The sequence below is a fragment of the Bicyclus anynana genome, chromosome 11 (genome assembly GCF_947172395.1).
Source record: "Bicyclus anynana chromosome 11, ilBicAnyn1.1, whole genome shotgun sequence".
Lineage (NCBI taxonomy): Eukaryota > Metazoa > Arthropoda > Insecta > Lepidoptera > Nymphalidae > Bicyclus > Bicyclus anynana.
Window position 1 is genome coordinate 5,870,552 of NC_069093.1, and position 18,978 is coordinate 5,889,529.

The window sequence follows — 18,978 nt, forward strand, 5'->3', positions numbered from 1 at the left end:
TTGGTTCATTTTACTGGTTAATTTTGTCCATGGGCGTGTAGTGCTAATTGTTACAGTATTCTGTTGATACAGTCTATTTAGATTTAATAACTCAGTTTAGAATTTCAGAACTAGTTTAAACCAGTTTCCAATAATTTGAAATTGATTACGTTTAGTTACTGCTTTTGTGTTAAACACATTCCAGAAGTAATTATAAATACCAACAACACAATATTGTGCTATTATAAATAATATTATTTGGAATAGCATAATAATATAAAGCAAGTCTGTATGTCTGTTACCTTTTCACAACAAAACCCTCGAACCGATTTGGATGAAATTTGGTATAAAGATAAATTATTGAACCTTGGAGTAAAATATGGGCTACTATTTGTCCTGGAAAGATCCATGGTTTCCGCAAAATTTGTAAAAAAGGCAAACTGCTATTTAAATTATAGTTTACTACTTTTAGAATTATTAATCTATTCCTGATTTTGGTTTTTAGGGTTGAAAGAAACAATTTATTTTACGAAAAATATTTAATTTTTGTACATATTTACAAGAATTTAGCTATTGACATAGTTACAAATTGACTAGTTCTTATAAAATTATACAGTGCGATTATTTATCTAAATTAATTCCATCATTTATTGATACGAAGACTGAACGCATAATTCAAAAGTTACAGGAAAAACATTTTTCGATTAAATTAACAAAGTGGTCAGTTCGTTGAAAAGAATCAATTAACTACATTAGTATCTAAAACTATATACAAGTTGCATGATACATTTTATTAATTAAAATTCGCAACGTATAAAAATTATCCTACAAAATTCTGTTACATCTATTTTTTACAAATTCCGTGAATAAAATTCTAATTGCATTTGCACCGAGCATCATTCACTCCGGTTTATTCAAACATCACTATCGCTAGAGTCTGATACACTAATACACCTATATTATATTATCACCTAATAAGAGTCCATATTGTGATGGTGAATATGTATATAAAGTTAGTGTAGTTTGGTGATGCACTGTCACTAGAAAGAGCACTAGCATGGCACTCAGCTTCGTCCGCCCGAAGTTGGATCAGAGGAACTCGCCTTCCGTGTAAATCTTTGCAAGTAGCACTTCTAACTGCTCTTCTCAATTCGCCACCAGCCTCATTTTCTTGCAGCCATCGCCTCAGCCACGCGCCAAGCCAAGCCAGCTCACACTCGCACCGCAGTGGATTCCCAGTCAATATCAAACCACCTAAACAATGACAACGGAACACATGATTTATAATTCAAACGCAATTTTCGCAGCAGAAAATTTGGGAGGCTATTAAGAATTAAAACTCATTACAAAGATGGGGCCAAAGTAGGAGGTTGTTAGATGTTTATAAAGTATGTACGAGACATAATCCACGCGGAAGGTTAAAACCCTGGGAATACGACCGTTAATTCTTTATCTTCAACACGACTTTCTACTTTTGTTAAAAAGTTGCATACTTTTATTTTTATTTGTCGTTACAATTGCATACTACGTTAGCTATAACTTTTTAGATGGTGTTAAGTTTTAACTTTTTTTTTCTATGTTTTATAGCAAAATACGTACTGTACCAAATTACAAGACAAGTATTCATATATCATTAGCCGAATGTAAAAACTATTATCCAAATGTATATATACTCAGAGGCAGAATTATTCGCCCACTTTAATATACTCGCGTCATTAAAAAAGTGGGCGGATAATTGTGCCTCTGAGTATAGTACTTGTTGCGTTATGTATAAATTAATAGGCATAAAATCCAATATTTATTGGTAGCATTTATTTACTGGGTCAACTTAATAAAAATACAAGAACTCTTTATTGGTCGGCCCATATTCGGCTCACTGCTGAGCTCGAGCCTCCTCTCAGAATGAGTGGGGTTAGGCCAATAGTCCACCACGCTGGCCCAATGCGGATTGGCAGACTTCACACACGCAGAGAATTGTGAAAATTCTCTGGTATGCATGCAGGTTTCCTCACGATGTTTTCCTTCACCGTTAGAGGCATGTGATATTTAATTTCTTAAAATGCACACAACTGAAAAGTTGCAGGTGCATGCCCCGGATCGGATTCGAACCCACACCCTCCGGAATCGGAGGCAGAGGTCATATCAACTGTGCTATCACGAATACCCACTGGGCTATCACGGATACTAAACTCTTTATTAACTATGATTAAAGTATGTACATATTGTTTTATAGTTACGATAGAACGTTCAATATAAGCAAGTAAATAAAATACCTGAAAGCAATTTAGTTGCTACGTGACTCCAGCTTGTGAAATTGGGGTAGAAGACCGCCGGATCAAGCCTTGATATTTGATTGTAGCTGACGTCGATGCCTAATTGAGGGACTTGCGAGAGATGTTTCATAAATGCCGCCGGTAGTTTAGATATGGACGTCTCACTAATTCTGATGAATATCTCTTGGCTATTAGCGAACGGCTCAAACGCTTCGTCGGATATCCTTCGCAAATTGGCTCCTCTAATTTCCAAATATCTAATTTTCTTCGCTTCAATCCCATGTAGTTGATTGTCTATTACTTCGTCCGACCAATGTACTAATAGTTTGTATAAGGAAGGAAGACAGGATGTGATGTTTGCGAGACGAAACGTGGAATGGTTTATCGCTGACCAAGTCTGCACATGCAGGGATCTCAAGGACATTAAGGGACGGAAAGAGTCTTGATCTACTATGTCTAAGTATTTTAGGCCGTTTAAATTTAAATGAGATAAATTATTTAATGATTTAAAACTATTTGGCGTAATTCTTACTATAGGATTGTATGACAAGTCTAGTACATTTAAATTCTTCAAGTGAACCCACATCTTTGGCACTAAAGAGGTAAGTCGATTATGGCTTAAGTCTAAATGGCGCAGATTCACTAATCTTTTTACATCAGTCTCTTTGTAACTGGTAATGAAATTTGAAGTCAAATTGAGACTAGTCAAATTTGTTAAAGGTAGATAAGGCACTGACTTTAAGCCTAAATTTGCAAGATTCAAATGCCTCAAATTAGGAATGTTGTGGAACAGCTCCTTAAAGTTCGCCTTAATTGAATTAAAGCTTAAATCCAATCTTCGTAAGCCTCCAAGACTCGAGAATGTGTTATCTGATAGAACCGTCAATAAATTGTTTCCTAAATTTAAATTTGATAAGAACTGTGTGTTGCGAAAAATATTACTATCCAAATACTCTATTCTATTGTTGGAGAGGTCGAGATACCGCAGCGTGAACCCAATATGCGAGAGTGCTGTGACGGGAAACAATGAAACTTCATTAAAACTTAAATCTAGATGTTCTATTACAGTATTTTTAAACACGTCTCTGGGAAGAAGTCTTAAATTATTGTGGTCCATTTTTAAATATCTCAGTTTACGCAAATTATAAAATTGTTCCACAGACATCTGATAAATTGAATTGAAAGACAGATCTAATATTTGCAAGGACATGAGATCTGTAAAAGACTTTCTCTTAATTACACTTATACTATTTTTATGTAAATCTAATATTTCTAAGTACAGAGGCTGGCCAAAAGCCTCACTGGAGATGTGAGTTATTTTGTTATGCGACAGTATTATCTGCCTTATAGCGGACTCGGCAGCGAGAAAAAAACTATTTGGCACTTCATGAAAGTCGTTATACGAACCATCAAATATATTTACGGTAACAGCGCTGTCCCCTTCGATATCTTTTATGTTGTTTCTACTTACATTAAGAGTAAATGTTACATAGGGACTAGAAACATTACATAATGCGTATAGTGATAAATAGGTCAAGTTATTTCCTTGAAGCTCCAATACCTCTAGTTTTGGTAAATTGACAAATGTATCTGCTTCTATAGAATCGATTACGTTTCCCGCAAGAGATAAATATCTCAAGTTGGCCAAGTTTGTAAAGCTGTTCTTAGTTAAGTTATTGATACGGTTATAAGATAAATCTAAGTTTCTTAACTCGTGCAGATGTGAAAAGGTTTTAGCCGGTATTACACTCAGGAAGTTATACGATATTCGCACATTACTTAACGCTAGCGAAATATTATTTAAGTCTTCTTCAACGGAAATTTCAACAATTCTGTTGTAATCCAAATTCAAATATTTCAAGTTTGGAAATAATGACATATCAGCCAATTTGAGAATATGAAAATCGTTGTTATCAAACGATAACCAACTTAAATTTTCCAATGCATCATCAATTTCAAAAGGGAAATAGCCACTAAAAATAGTCGCAGACAGTTCCAATACATGTAAAGAACCTGTTAAGTTAGAAAACGATTGTGGATGTATATAGTATAAATCGTTAAAGCTCAAATTAATTTCCTTTATGGGCATAGTAGCTGGGAATATGTTTTTATAAATATGTGCGACTCTATTGCCTTTTAAATTAAGAGTTCCTAAAGAGGAAGACCAATCGCTAAATTCATTAGGAACCAAATTAGATATCCTATTGTAACTTAAATCAAGATAACGAATGGAGCCGGGTTCGAGAGTCTGAAGTGCTGAGGGTATTGAAGTTAAAAAGTTTCCGGCTAGTGAAAGTGTCTGAATACGATTTGGGAGCAAAGGCGACTCTTCCAATTGATTGTAAGCTAGAGATAAATGTCTGAGTCGCACAACTTGAGCCAAACTGTCCGGCAAATGAGACAATTTGTTGTGCTCCACTTCTAAATGTTCGAGAGAGTTCTTAAGCGAAAGGAAAACATCACGATAAATTGAACCTAATTTATTGTACGATATAGATAACCTCTCTATTCGATTATTTGTAAATAGTAATCTCGGAACTACCGTCAATTCGTTTAAATCTAGAATAATTTGTCTTATCTGTATTTCACGGAATATAGATATTTCTGACGTATCGTTAATGCTATTGTTACTTAAATCTAATTTTTCTAACTTCTTAGTTTTGTTATTCAAACTAGTAGAATTCATGTCGAACGTAATCCAATTGTGTCTCATATGTAACATTTGTAATCTAGGCAGATTAAATAGTAAATCACAAGATAGTTCGTGCAGGAAATTATTTGAGATCTTTAGGACCGTTATAGAGGTTGGTAAGGAGTCAGTACTGATACTGCGGAGGTAATTTCCATCCAAATCAAGCTGCAATAGATGTCCCAAAGATGAAAGAGCTTGAGATTTCAATTCTGTTAACTGGTTGTTGCTTAGAGATAAACTTGTCAGCGTATTCTCTAAGTGATGCCATCTGCTGTCTGGTCTAAGCTCTGCGATGTAGTTGCTGTAAATAAGATTTAATTTTAGTCATAGCACAACATACAAGAAGTGTAGATTTTATGTGTTTTTGTATTGAGCCTTTTCTGCATGCCAAATAGTAGCATGTTTCGGTCTCGATATCGTATCCAATAAAATCCAGACACGGCGTGTCATTTATCCCTTAGGTTGACAGTTGAATGGATGCACTACGAAGTATTTCCCTGTTACAGTTGATAGTTTTATAGTTAACATCAGGAGATTTGTCCGTGTTTACTAATAGTATTTGCTATAATCCGAGAAATACGAGTAGGTATACAGTACACTATACAGTGTTACGGCTGTTTTCAACAACCTACCCAAGATAACGGATAGATAGCTATCTTCGATTATCAGTAACAGTCAAACTATCTGTCAGTAAGTTATTGAAAAGCAGATAAGAACAGAAAGATAGATTTTATTAACTTTAGTAAGCGAAATGGTGGATAGATAACTCATTGAAAACAACCGTTAGTAAGTAAAAACATCAGTCCTTCATACAAATGGCCTAGACATTGGTGTTCTAAAATTTAACTTTTAAAATAAATTTGCCCTTGAATTAAATTGAAGGTTCGAATCTTAACGCTTATAACAAAAACTACCATAAATTACATTGATCAAAAGTAAAATTCTCATAATTAATTTATTTATATTTTACAGTTATAGGTATAGCATAACTTACTTTTGCAAATTCAACCAGTTTAATACTTTAAGATCTTTAAGTCCTTGCTCAGGAACTTCTGTGAATTCGTTGTAACCGAGATCTAGCGAGGCAAGGCTATTTGACATGGAACTGGAAGGAAGAAAATCAAATTATATTACCAATAGTATTCTTCAGTAAGCGTGGACTGAATCAGACGTACCTAAATGCATGAGATTCGATGTAATGCAACCTGTTTGCAACTAAAACTAGAGTTTGCAGTTCGAGCCCGTCCAGAGCACTTTCCGATATTACTTCAAGATTGGACATACTTATATCCAGATGCTGCAATTCTATTCGTGGCCATTCTGAAAAATAAACTGTCAGATATTATACGTTGAATTTAATACGACAAGAGGACAGCTTCTCGACTTTTACCTGTAGATCGAAATTTAAGTACACTTATTGAATAACGTTTTAAGATAGAACTATTGAGTTTTATTTTTATTTTATTTACACATACAGACCCATTTTTACGCGTGGTGCAGTGGGCAGTGACCCTGCTTTCTTCAACCGCAGCCGTGGGTTCGATTCCCAAACTGGAAAATATTTGTGTGACGAGCATGGATGTTTTTCAGTGGATGTTTTTCAGTGCATGTGCATTCATTTATATGTCTAAATATTTATATCATCATCATCATAATATCAGCCGATGAACGTTCACTGCAGGACATAGGCCTTTTGTAGTGACTTCCAAACATCACGATACTGAGCCGCCTGCATCCAGCGAATCCCTGCGACTCACTTGATGTCGTCAGTCCACCTGGTGGGGGCAACACTTCGCTTACTAGTGCGGGGTCGCCATTCCAGCACTTTGGGACCCCAACGTCCATCGCCAGTATTTATATGTAGTATATAAATATATATGATAAAATCCGCTATCTTAGTACCCATTACACAAGCTCCGCTTTCTTTGGGGCTGGATAGTGATGTGTTTGTTTAAGTATATTTATTTATTTATATTTTATTTTGAACTTTGCTTTGTCTGCAAAATAGACTTTGTTTTTGACTTGACTTTGTCTTTAATTTTCGAGTTTTAAGAGTTGGTTACTTCCGTTATCAACCGCGCGCTACCATCATCCAACACCATCGCTGGCACTACGTATGACATAGACAGAGTTTACCTGGGAACCGATGCAACGGCACAGCAGTGCAGGACATGTGCGCGGCGCGGCACGAGCACAGAGGGCTGCCCGCGCACGGCTCCAGCCGCTCCGGGGCCAGCGCGCTGACCAGCAGGCACGCCGCGCGCTGCATTCATCCAACACCATCACTAGCACTACGTATGATATAGACAGACTATACCTGGGAACCGATGCAACGGCACAGCAGTGCAGGACATGTGCGCGGCGCGGCACGAGCACAGCGGGCTGCTCGCCCACGGCTCCAGCCGCTCTGGGACCAACGCGTTGACCAGCAGCACGCCGCGCGCTGCATTCATCCAACACCATCGTTGGCGCTACGTAAGACATAGACAGAGTTTACCTGGGAACCGATGTAACGGCACAGCAGTGCAGGACATGTGCGCGGCGCGGCACGAGCACAGTGGACTGCCCGCGCACGGCTCCAGCCGCTCCGGGGCCAGCGCGCTGACCAGCAGGCACGCCAGCGCCACCTGCAGCGCTCGCCGCGCGCTGCCATCACCCAACACCATCACTGGAAGGTTGGCCACGTTATAGAAACCATTCATCATTATAATCAGCCTATAACGGCCCACAAGGCAATGGCTTCTACTTTATAGAAGAATAGCAGAGGCCCCGCTATACTTCCCATTTAGAAGAAGAAGAAGAAAAAGAAATACTTTATTGCACACAAAAATGCAATTATAAATTAAAACAATAAAAATATAAATTAAACTTAGCATACAAAGGCGGCCTTATTACTAAAAGTAATCTCTACCAGGCAACCCCTGACGAGAGAACTTGCGAAGAAAGAGCGGGAAGGTGCAATACATTGTATGTAATTATATATATAAAAAATTAAATAAATATAATATATATAATATATACGTAAATACACGTACGAAATAGTACGAAATAGACTTTATTATAACCGATCGAAAGGATATATTTAGGGATGTCTCTGTGATCAATAGGTTTAATACTGGAAGTGATCACCGTCTTATAAGAGGATCTCTAAATATAGACCTTCAGGTAATAAGGCGACGTATGGTAGGGTCTACTCTTCGTCCAAAAACACTCCAACCTTGGGCCATGTCACAATTCCAATTAGAACTAAGGAATCGATTTGATTTGTTGGAAACCACAAACGATGTTGATCAGGAATATTCTGATATGGTTAATGTCATTCGCGAGGTGGGAGGAAAATATTGTAAAAAAGGCGGGAAAAGTTCCACATCCAAGATTTCTAGCGCGACTCTGGATTTAATGAAACAAAGAAGAGAAAACTCCTCTACAGGGACAGATAGTGAAGCTCTGAACAAGCTTGTTAAGAAGCGAATACGTTTTGATATACGTTCTTCAAATACGCGCGAAATTAAAGAGGCGATCGAACGTAATAAAGGAGCAAAAATATTCGCTAAAAATCTTGGTAGGAGTCACCTCACAAAGTTGAGGAGGACATCAGACAACAGAATCATCACTTCTCAAACAGAGATGCTAGTTGAAATTGAGAACTTTTATAAGCAGCTCTATTTAGCCCATGCTTCAAAACCCGTGCCTTACCAAATCGCGAGTGACAAGCGAGCGAGATTAGTACGCCACTACACCGATGACCTCCCAGATATCGACGAAAGTGAGATTGGCGTAGCCCTTGAACAGCTGCGGAATAACAAAACACCAGGTGACGACGGTATTACTGTAGAGCTTTTGCGAGCAGGAGGAACTCCTATTATAAAGGAACTAACACGCCTTTTTAATATCGTAGTTACAACTGGTACGATACCAAAAGAGTGGAGCAAGAGTGTTACTGTACTCTTTTTCAAAAAAGGAGATAAAACCTTACTGAAAAATTACAGACCCATATCACTTCTGAGCCACATCTACAAGTTGTTTTCGAGGGTGATTACCAATCGCCTCTCCACAAGATTCGACGATTTTCAACCACCAGAACAAGCCGGGTTTCGAAAAAGATACAGCACCGTGGACCACATTCACACGTTAAGACAGATTATACAGAAAACGCAGGAATACAATGCTCCTCTCTGCTTAGCGTTTGTGGATTACGAAAAAGCTTTTGACTCTATCGAAACCTGGGCAGTTCTCGATTCATTGCAGCGCTGCCAGATCGATTGGCGCTACATACAAGTGTTGAAGTGTTTATGACGCGGCAACAATGACTGTCCAAGTTCAAGACCGTCGAACACATCCAATACCAATCCGAAGAGGAGTAAGACAGGGTGATGTTATATCCCCGAAACTCTTTACTTGTGCTCTCGAAGACGTGTTCAAGGTTTTGGACTGGAAAAGTCGGGGCGTCAACATAAACGGAGAATACATTTCACACTTGCGTTTTGCGGACGACATAGTAATATTGGCAGAATCGCTGCAAGATCTTGAGAAAATGCTGACCGACCTTAGCCATTCCTCCAGACAAGTGGGTTTAGTGATGAACATGGATAAAACTAAAATCATGCTCAATGAGCACGTCATCACGATGCCCATAATTATCGATAATGCCAGCATCGAAGTTGTTCAGGAATACAACTACCTCGGTCAAATGATACAACTAGGTAGGAATAACTTCGACAAGGAAGCTGACAGAAGAATTCAGCTTGGTTGGGCAGCATTTGGGAAATTGCGTCGGGTCTTCAATTCGTCAATACCCCAAAGCCTGAAGACAAAAGTCTTTAATTAGTGTGTCTTGCTGTTGATTGATTGATTGATACGTAAATATAATATTAAAATTTACATATGCATTACATAATATATTACAACAAAAAATATATAATATAAAATATACTACATAAATAATAAATAACAATAAAATAAATACCTCGAAAAATAAAATTTTAATTCAACGGCAAATAATTTATGTGGAAATACGAGGATAAAATATAACCTTTGTTACTCGCTGATAATGTAGCTTTCTCTACGCTCAGTGATTTCTCACTATAGTTCTAATATACGATTGGCCGGTACGGTACAGTCACTAATAATTGATAGCACACTTCGGCCAAGTCTGTTATCATCATCATCATTATTATCATCATTATCATTATCACATCAGCCGATGGATGTCCACTGCTGTACTGACCTTTTGCAGAGATTTCCAAACACATTGCAACACTTTTACTGTTGTTAGTACGTTGGGGGGTCAATCGACACAGTGCTTTCCGGTGCGGGTCAATTAGTAAACGCCCGTATTTTCTTCCAAATGGAATTTGTCTTTGTCGAAGTAACTTTTTTTCGTCAGATAAATTTACTAAACCAAAGCTACTTGCTACCCGTATGGCAATATCTAAATTAGTTAATGGTCATTGCTTGTGGAAAGATACCTACAAACAAATAGACAGGTCTTTCAAAACACCTTATATTTTTATAAACTGTATAATATTACAGGTTTCACTTCATTTAAATTGTTTTTTTTTTGTATCGTTTACATATTACTGATTACGTTTTACTTTTAAACAGGTATTTTCATTGTTCTCTTATTTACATGGTAAATTAATGTAAAGATTCAAAACTCTGGTTTGTTGAATTTGAAATTCCAAATTTGCTGCCGCGGCGGCGTTTCGAAATTTCAGCATAATTTATTGGCATATTTTACGTCCACGGTGCTATGGCAATTTATTTCAAAAACTTTGTCATGGACCAGAGAAGTACCTAAGGTACCTCATCATCAATACATGTGAATAAAATAGAAGTATATGTTTGTGATTTTAAGATAACTGTGTTTATTCAAGCTCTGATAGCTACTAGTATTTACACTATGCTAACACATAATCAAGCTTACCGGTTTTTACCGATTTCAAAAAAAGGAGGTTCTCAATTTTGCGCTAATTTTTATTTTTAATGTCTGTTACCTTATCTTTTTTTTTTAATTTTCGTCTGTCGTTCTGTTTGTCCGGACTTATTCCTAACGAATTAACGAACGAAAACTTATTCGGAATGGCTAAACCGATTTGAATGGAAGTTTCACTGGAAGATAGAGGGGAGCATGAAGCAAGATAAAGGTTACCTTTTATCCCGAGAAAATACATGGTTTTTGCGGGATTTTTAAAAAACTGAATTTTACGTGGACGAAGTCGCGGGCATCCGCAACATTTAAACCGACTTCAAAGATGTACTATTACACTAAAAAGCGAAATATAATATCGTGCCTAAGTCCTATTTATGGACCGGTTTGGAGACCAATTATGCTTTTACCTACTTTAAATTTCATTTTGTCTTTTGAAATAACATTTATACCTGTATTTTTTACAATATGAATATTTATAAAGGCGCTAGGATATGAAAATTATCCAATACGGTAGATACTTTACTTCTTAAATCAATTTCGTGAAGTAATTCCTAGAAATGATCTCTCCAAAATTTCGTTTTTCTTCTTCTCTTATGTTATTGTATAATCTTGGCATCCTACGCAATTCCAATTATACTTGGAAATGAATTTGATATTCAATTAAAGCAATATATATTTTTGGTATTAAAAAGGGAAAAGATTTTCGTCTGTTGTGTGAAGTGGGTCACTAGTACGCCTAACAAGCGACCAACGACATAATATCTCGTGAAGATAAATAGACAAATCGATCAATAAAAAATCGCAACATTGCTAATAATGAGCATGCTTATTTCGAGCTTGCTTAAGAAGTCGTGCGATTTATGAGCAAGTATAATTACAAATACTACTTGCTGCGCGATTGGAAAGGGGCGTGCTTTTAGCGCGTCTGAACTGGTTTGCTTATTGAGTTTGCTAGTCGATTAGCTATTCTGTATTCTCTTCACCTTCATCTCTCCATGTCTAACACGATACTATAGATAGAGAGCGACAGATACAAATTAGAACGTGTAATTGGAATGTTTGCTTTGAGCATACTTATTCAGGAGCATACTTAAAAATAGTTTGCTTATTGCTAGCAAATGTAAGCTGATGATGAGCATACTTAATAGCACGTTTTTAGCAAGCAATTTTAGAGCGTGTGTAACAGGACCTTTATTACATGCTAATAAATGTTAATAATGACTGGGGCCTACGGAATAATGGAGTCATTATTGCACGCTAAATTTTTTGTAATGATATCTTTATGAGAATTTTTCGTAACAAGTAAAAGTTAAGTAAGCAGGTACCGGTTGATGAATTTCAGCAAATATGAAAAATCTTATATTTTACGCCGAAGTTAGGGAGTTTGAATGTATTTTCACATAATTTACGAGTATGCTAAGACTGTCAGGTTCATTCCATTCTATGAACCATATCTCCGGGGCAGAATAGGTAATCTCCGTTTCTGTAGAGCGTGAAAATATATGGAATGTTGTTAAAATTTTAAGTTTACAGTAAATATACCTGCATCTAAACTCTTTTAAAACGACGCTTCAAGCTCGGCCATGAACTCATATTATAATCTTATGTTTAGTCACTATTTTTAAATTTTATTCGAAAGTAGCGGACGCCTGCGACTTTCTTCGCGTGAAATCCCGAGGGAAACTTCCCATTAAATTGATTCAGCCGTTCCAAAAAGTAAGCCCGGATAAATAGATAGACAAACTATCGCCTATAACATACAAAGTAAAATTTTGCAGCGCATCCAAAGAGCTCGTCGTATAATGTAAGACGCTATAATTGGAAATTATGATGTTGACTGAAAATAAGAAATACGTTATTCTTCAGTGTTTGAAAATATAACTTAATTTCCTTAGGTAGAAGTTTAAAGTTGTTTAATCTTTACAACTACTTATTATATTTTATTATACACAAATATAAAGCATACTCTAGCGAAAAAGTTCCTTTTGTCAGTAACAACTAAAGTTGTAATAGTCCGTAATTCCATTTTCTTATAATATAAACACATTAGCGTACGTCTTCATATATGAGGATACGCGGGCCCCGCCCCCTTGGTCTTTCTTTTGCATAAGCGTTCTATGCTCTGTGAGTATATCCAAAGATAAGATAAGTTCTAAAAAAAAGTTTACTCTATCACTTGTTTAATTGTAACTAAGTTACAGTTGTAAATCATAATTAATTTCTATTTACTTTTTTTAAACCGAAGTTCATTCAAAAAGCGCATTATAGGGAAGCTGTATTCCATTGGAATTGGAGCTGGATTAATATAAAATAGTCTGCAAAAGTTACTTTGCATCAAAGGCATTCAATCAATATTGAATATTAACTTTAATATTAATTCAGAAGCCAGTCGAAGATATATTGGATTTTAATGTGGAAGGGTGCCATTTGCGATTGGAAAATTATTTATTAATATCAAACCGGATGATAAGTAATTGATTATTCGAATGGTGTACATAATAAACGTTATATGATTGAAGTTATAATTAAAATTAATATTAAATATATTTATCAGCAAGATAGACAGAGTACAATGTAAATTTTTAGGGGTCCGTAGTCCAAAAGGAACTCTCATAGTTTCGTCTGCCTGTCCGTGTCTAAGTTTGTCCGCGGTTTAGCGCAGAGACTATTACTACTAGAAAGTTTAAGCGAATTATCATCACACTTCTATAATTAGTCACCATGAATTTAATTCGAAAAAATCTATTTATAGGAAAACAAAAAGCAGATTCGCAACGAATCGACACGCCAGATGCAATATATAGAGAACTATATATATATATATATATATATATATATATATAGATATTTTGTCGGCCTCCGTGGCGCAGTGGTATGCGCGGTCGATTTACAAAACGGAGGTCCTGGGTTCGATCCCCGGCTGGGCAGATTGAGATTTTTTTAATTTGTTCTGGTCTGGCTGGTGGGAGGCTTCGGCCGTGGCTAGTTACCACCCTACCGGCAACGACGTACCGCCAAGCGATTTAGCATTCCGGTACGATGCCGTGTAGAAACCGAAAGGGGTGTGGATTTTCATCCTCCTCCTAACAAGTTAGTCCGCTTCCATCTTAGACTACATCATCACTTACCATCAGGTGAGATTGTAGTCAAGGGCTAACTTGTAAAGTATAAAAAAAATAATAAAAAAAAAAAACTATATTTTATCGTCTCTTCAAACATTGTGTGAGTTTAAAACTTGTACGAAAATTATGCTGGTCGACTAGTATAACTCGACTCATTAAAATAATGCTGACGTAACATATATTATCTAAAACAAGTATAGGTGGATGTATTAGGGATGATGATAGTTTTTTAAATTGTATATAAATTAGTAAAGCAATTTTGTAAAAGTAACAGGGTATCTGCGATCATTACTTTCGGAGCTACAGGAATTTAAAGGGTCAGATTTGTGCACTGCCACGGACCCCTGAAAAACGCCCCATACAAAATGGTACGAATTAATGACGTCGTAGGTACATAATGTATAGTTCATGTATTATAAATGTCACATTTAATGTAAGGAGGCTAAAACTGTATGAATTTTTATCTATTAAAAAATTTAATAGATTTTGAGATTTTATAATCATAGTTATTTTGCAAATATACAGTCAATCTTTGCTTTTTATGTATAAATTAGTTAATTTACCCGAATATATCATAAGAATCAATATATCCAAACCTAGTTATCATCCCCAGTGTATCCTGTTTTCTCATATACGCTTGGCTGCAATCATGCCTAATGTTAAGAATATATTATATATCCTTGACTTAAAGATACCTTTATCCTTCTCCTATAGGGATGGTTTCCTACCGTCTAGAACCGACGTTAGAAAGACATCCCGTCTCTGCAGTGCGTTAAGGAATGAAGAACCAAACCTCAGAGTATACGTCCTATAGATATATAATCCACTATACTTAAATAATTTTGCAGATCTCTTCAATTCCTTACACAACTAAGATAAATCAGTGAAGTAAGTACTTGATGTCACTTGTAGAATACATTAATTTAATCCTAAAATTTATTCACAAAATGGAAAATTCAAAATTGTTCAAGATGTAGAAATTTTCAAGTACTTTTGAGACTGCAAAACGACATTTACTTACTCCAAATAGTCCAATCACAAGTTTATCTTTTAATAAATTATGTCGCTTAATATTTTAACTAGCTCAAGCTTGTTAGCAGGAGTTAATAAACTTTCTTTTATTTGAGTTAAAACTTTAGTACACTTTGTCGACAGGTCGTGGCGGAATAATCGCGGGTCTCGAGACAAAAGTAAGAAGTTATTATTTTACCCATCAAATTATACTTCGAATATCACCATGATCCTAATTTTTACCTGCCAACAACACAAACTACGTTTATAAGCTTAAAAAAAACATTGACTCAAATTGAGAACCTTCTTCTTTTTTTGAAGTCGGTTAAAAAAGGATAAAATGTTAATGTTTAATCTATAGATTAAACATTAACATTGTATGCTATATTATAAGGCTGAAGAGTTTGTTCGCTTGTTTGTTAGTTTGGTTGAACGCGTTAATCTCAGGAACTACTAGTCAGTGATAGTTATCGATAGTTATCAGTGATAGTTATCGAGGAAGGCGTAGGTTCGATTCTAATCAGGGACACGCACCTCCAACTTTTCAGTTATGTGCATTTTAAGAAATTAAGTATCTGTGTCAAACGGTGAAGGAAAAACATCGTAAAGAAACCTGCATACCTGAGAGTTTCTAAATAATCTTCGTGTTGAAGTCTGTCAATCCGGATTGGGACAACGTTGTGGACTATCAGCCTAACCCCTCTCATTCTGAGAGGAGACTCCTGCTCAAACATGAGCCGAATACGGGTTGTTGAAGATGTTGATGTCAAATATCGTGGCTTTCTATTGGTAAAATAATTGTTAAAATCAGTTTAGTAGATTATCTACAACCTCACAAACCTCTATAAAATATTAGTATCTATGGTGAATCCGGTCTTTTATATATTTGACGGTCTCCATGGCGCAGTGGTATGTGCGGTGTATTTACAAAACGGAGGTCCTGTGTTCAATTCCCGGCTGGGCCGATTGAGATTTTCTTAATTGGTCAAGGTTTGTCCGGTGGGAGGCTTCGGCCGTGGCTAGTTACCACCCTACCGACTAAGACGTACCGCCAAGCGATATAGCGTTCCGGTACGATGTCGTGTAGAAACCGATAAGGGGTGTGAATTTTTATCCTCGTCCTAACAAGTTAGCCCGCTTCCATCTTAGACTGGAACTGCATCATTACTTACCATCAGATGAGATTGTAGTCAAGGGCTAATTTGTAAATAAAAAAATAAAAAATGTACGATAAACAAATCTTTGGACTCGTTGCGTCCTCTAGTTCATGTATAATTTTACATTTTACAACTGCAGCTATGCTTATAAGCCGATTATAGTCGCTGCTGAAATGCCAGAGTAACTTACTGGGCTATCAGCGGCCGCGGACGTGGCTTAAACAGTGTTAGTATTATATTATAGAACATTATGATACTGCTAAATTTCAGATTTACGGTTAAATTATATTATTCTAGGAATTTACTATTCGTGATCCAATTTATCTCAACCATCCAGCATTGAACGCAATATGTGGTAGAGTTGTGATATTATGATAATATATTCATGACTTCGCAATAGCCACGCAGTATATTACATAACAGTATAATATTGTATGAGATTGATTGCTATGTATACATACGGACAATGATGATGTGTCAAAACTGACGTTTTATTTTCACACAAGGGGTAGAATAATTATTTTAGGTAGTGGTAACATTTTAAGAAAAATAATATTAGCCATATTCATCCCTAAATATCACCAATATTCCTTCCCCTCCAATTAGTCGGAAAACAGTGGGCTTGGAGTGGGTATGACTATAGTCCAGCGGGCGAGGATCGAACCACCTCTCGGTGACGAGTCCGGCTCCTTTATCACTGAGCTATAGCTTTAATTTGAACCATCATCACCTTGTTTTTAAAATAACTGTTGAGTTTTCCAGCTCTCAGCAGAACCCGTGGTAGAGTCTCTACAAATCAATACAGTGCGTGTAAAATACGAGTTGGTAAGCCTACTGAAACAAATTTTGATTTTGAGGTTTATACCTAAAGACATAAATACACAGGTAAGATTTGATTTTATGTTTGTTTATTAGGACTAGGATTACGGCTGATTTTAAAAATTCTTTCACCAATGTAAAGCTACATTATTGGTGAGTTACATAGAGAATGGGATTGGGAACTACGCAAGTGAATCCGCAGGTCCGCTAAAAGAGAGATAAAGACGTACTAAAAATCGCGCGAAAATTATAATTTAATTGTGTATAATTTTCATACCATGATGCAAAATGTATTCTGTAATGTCAGCATGAACGTAGCTTCATATCTACCTACAGTCTTTCGAGATAATATCTTGAGGAAGAAAAGTCCGAGCCGGAGATATGTCCTCCATTAATTAAGTGACCTAGATAAAGTCCTGGCCAATCACGCAATTAGAAGAAGCTATTTAACAGAACTCCTTTATAAAACTAGATTAGATGTTACCTAAAAGTTTATTGTAGCCGTTTTCAAATAAAGGAGGAGGTTATCAATTTGTCGGAATCTTTTTTTATTTTAAGCCGTTTAAATCATAAAGACTGAAGAATTTCAGACAGTTCTTTTAGAAATGGTTTAAATAACACAGCACTACCTTGATACCGCCTTCAAACTGATCGCACTGAGCAAACTGAGAAGGTAGCACATATGATGTTATTTTTCGCTTTTTAATTTAGTAAAAACATTTTTATAATTTTGAAGTCGATTGTAGTTTTGTAGTTTTTTGTGTGTAGCAGACTCTAAAGTGGATGTATTATTGTACGTTAACAAAACTAATGTCGAACAAAGGTTATGTCGCCAATGTCCTACAATATTTTAGTCTAGTCTGCAATACTGGGGTTCTATCTCACCTTCTATCCCAAGTAACCCATAAAGAATTACACAACAAGATATTTGGATGGTTCGAACGCCACGAAAATTCTGAAGCCGACCGTACGGCGAGTACCTACCTTACTTATGTCACAAGCTTAACGGTGTAGATGGACGATTTAGTTTTAATGTCAGTAATTTTTTTGAATTGTAATCTTATCGTTTACTGTTTGTTAACCCAAATAAATTAAAAAAAAAAAAAAAAAAAAAAAACAAGTCGCGCCGCCTAGCATAGGTACGTTTTATCCGTATTACTATTTCCTACAATAGATTATCATGCCTGACAATCCACAGTGGTGCTGTGTGGTGGGTCTAAGCTCCATACCACGTCACATAATAGGAGGGAGATCCTCTGATTAGATAATGAGATAACCCCGTCTGCAATGAGCCATTAAAAAGGAGAACAATGAGCGCTGCTTTTATGCTACTCTATTTACAGTAAATTACAATTCAATTTGAAAACCTTTTTGTAAACTTATTTTGAAGCGTTGGTGTTATGTAGCTATTGTTGACTTCGTATTATGTAAATACGAGCTGGAATCACAGTGAAAATGCACTCCCCGCTATACCCTAGTCTATTTTAAAAACTCTAATGCACAAACTTTTCCATTTTACTCCGAAATCCTCGAATTTGGTGCTTACTTTATAAACGATTTTATTTTATTTTATTTTATTTAACACGATATTAAATCCAGTCCTACGTGACCTCTTTAACGGAATTAGTTTTCACAGACTTACTTAAAATGCAATACACAGTAATAAAATACTATGGTAACCAAGCTCTGTGAAGTTTAATATGAAGTATGGCAGCGGAAAAGCAGAAAGAAAACAATTTCCATATCATACACAAATCAGACATGTTTTCTTTGAATCGAAGACGATTCGTAAACTCGTCCTACGTATGACATTCAATTTCCTTTACCCAAAGCTATCTCTATACATGTATGATGATAACTTTACTCGGTTGTTGCAAACAATCACTTTGATTACATGAAACCATGTGAACTTTTGAACAATAGCTATGCTCCCGCGTGTTTCGATTTAAACTTTAACATGTTGCTCCAAAGTTTAATTAACAGATCACTTGTA

General features: G+C 36.2%; 1 protein-coding gene across 2 annotated transcripts in view; it reads right to left on the reverse strand.

The window, feature by feature from the left end:
- Nucleotides 1–544: 544 nt before the first annotated feature.
- LOC112045023 (chaoptin-like) overlaps nucleotides 545–18,978 on the reverse strand; it is a 37,008-nt gene continuing 18,574 nt past the window's right edge. The window contains exons 2-6 of one of the 2 annotated variants that reach the window (XM_052884330.1): nucleotides 7,442–7,612; nucleotides 6,120–6,264; nucleotides 5,939–6,049; nucleotides 2,253–5,245; nucleotides 545–1,233 (exon numbers count right to left, since the gene is read on the reverse strand). In XM_052884330.1, the coding sequence (XP_052740290.1) occupies nucleotides 947–1,233; nucleotides 2,253–5,245; nucleotides 5,939–6,049; nucleotides 6,120–6,264; nucleotides 7,442–7,610 (3,705 nt within the window). In that variant the 5' untranslated portion in view covers nucleotides 7,611–7,612 and the 3' untranslated portion in view covers nucleotides 545–946. Of the gene's footprint in view, nucleotides 1,234–2,252; nucleotides 5,246–5,938; nucleotides 6,050–6,119; nucleotides 6,265–7,080; nucleotides 7,170–7,441; nucleotides 7,613–18,978 lie in introns of those variants that run through there. The other variant, XM_052884329.1, reaches the window with a different exon arrangement.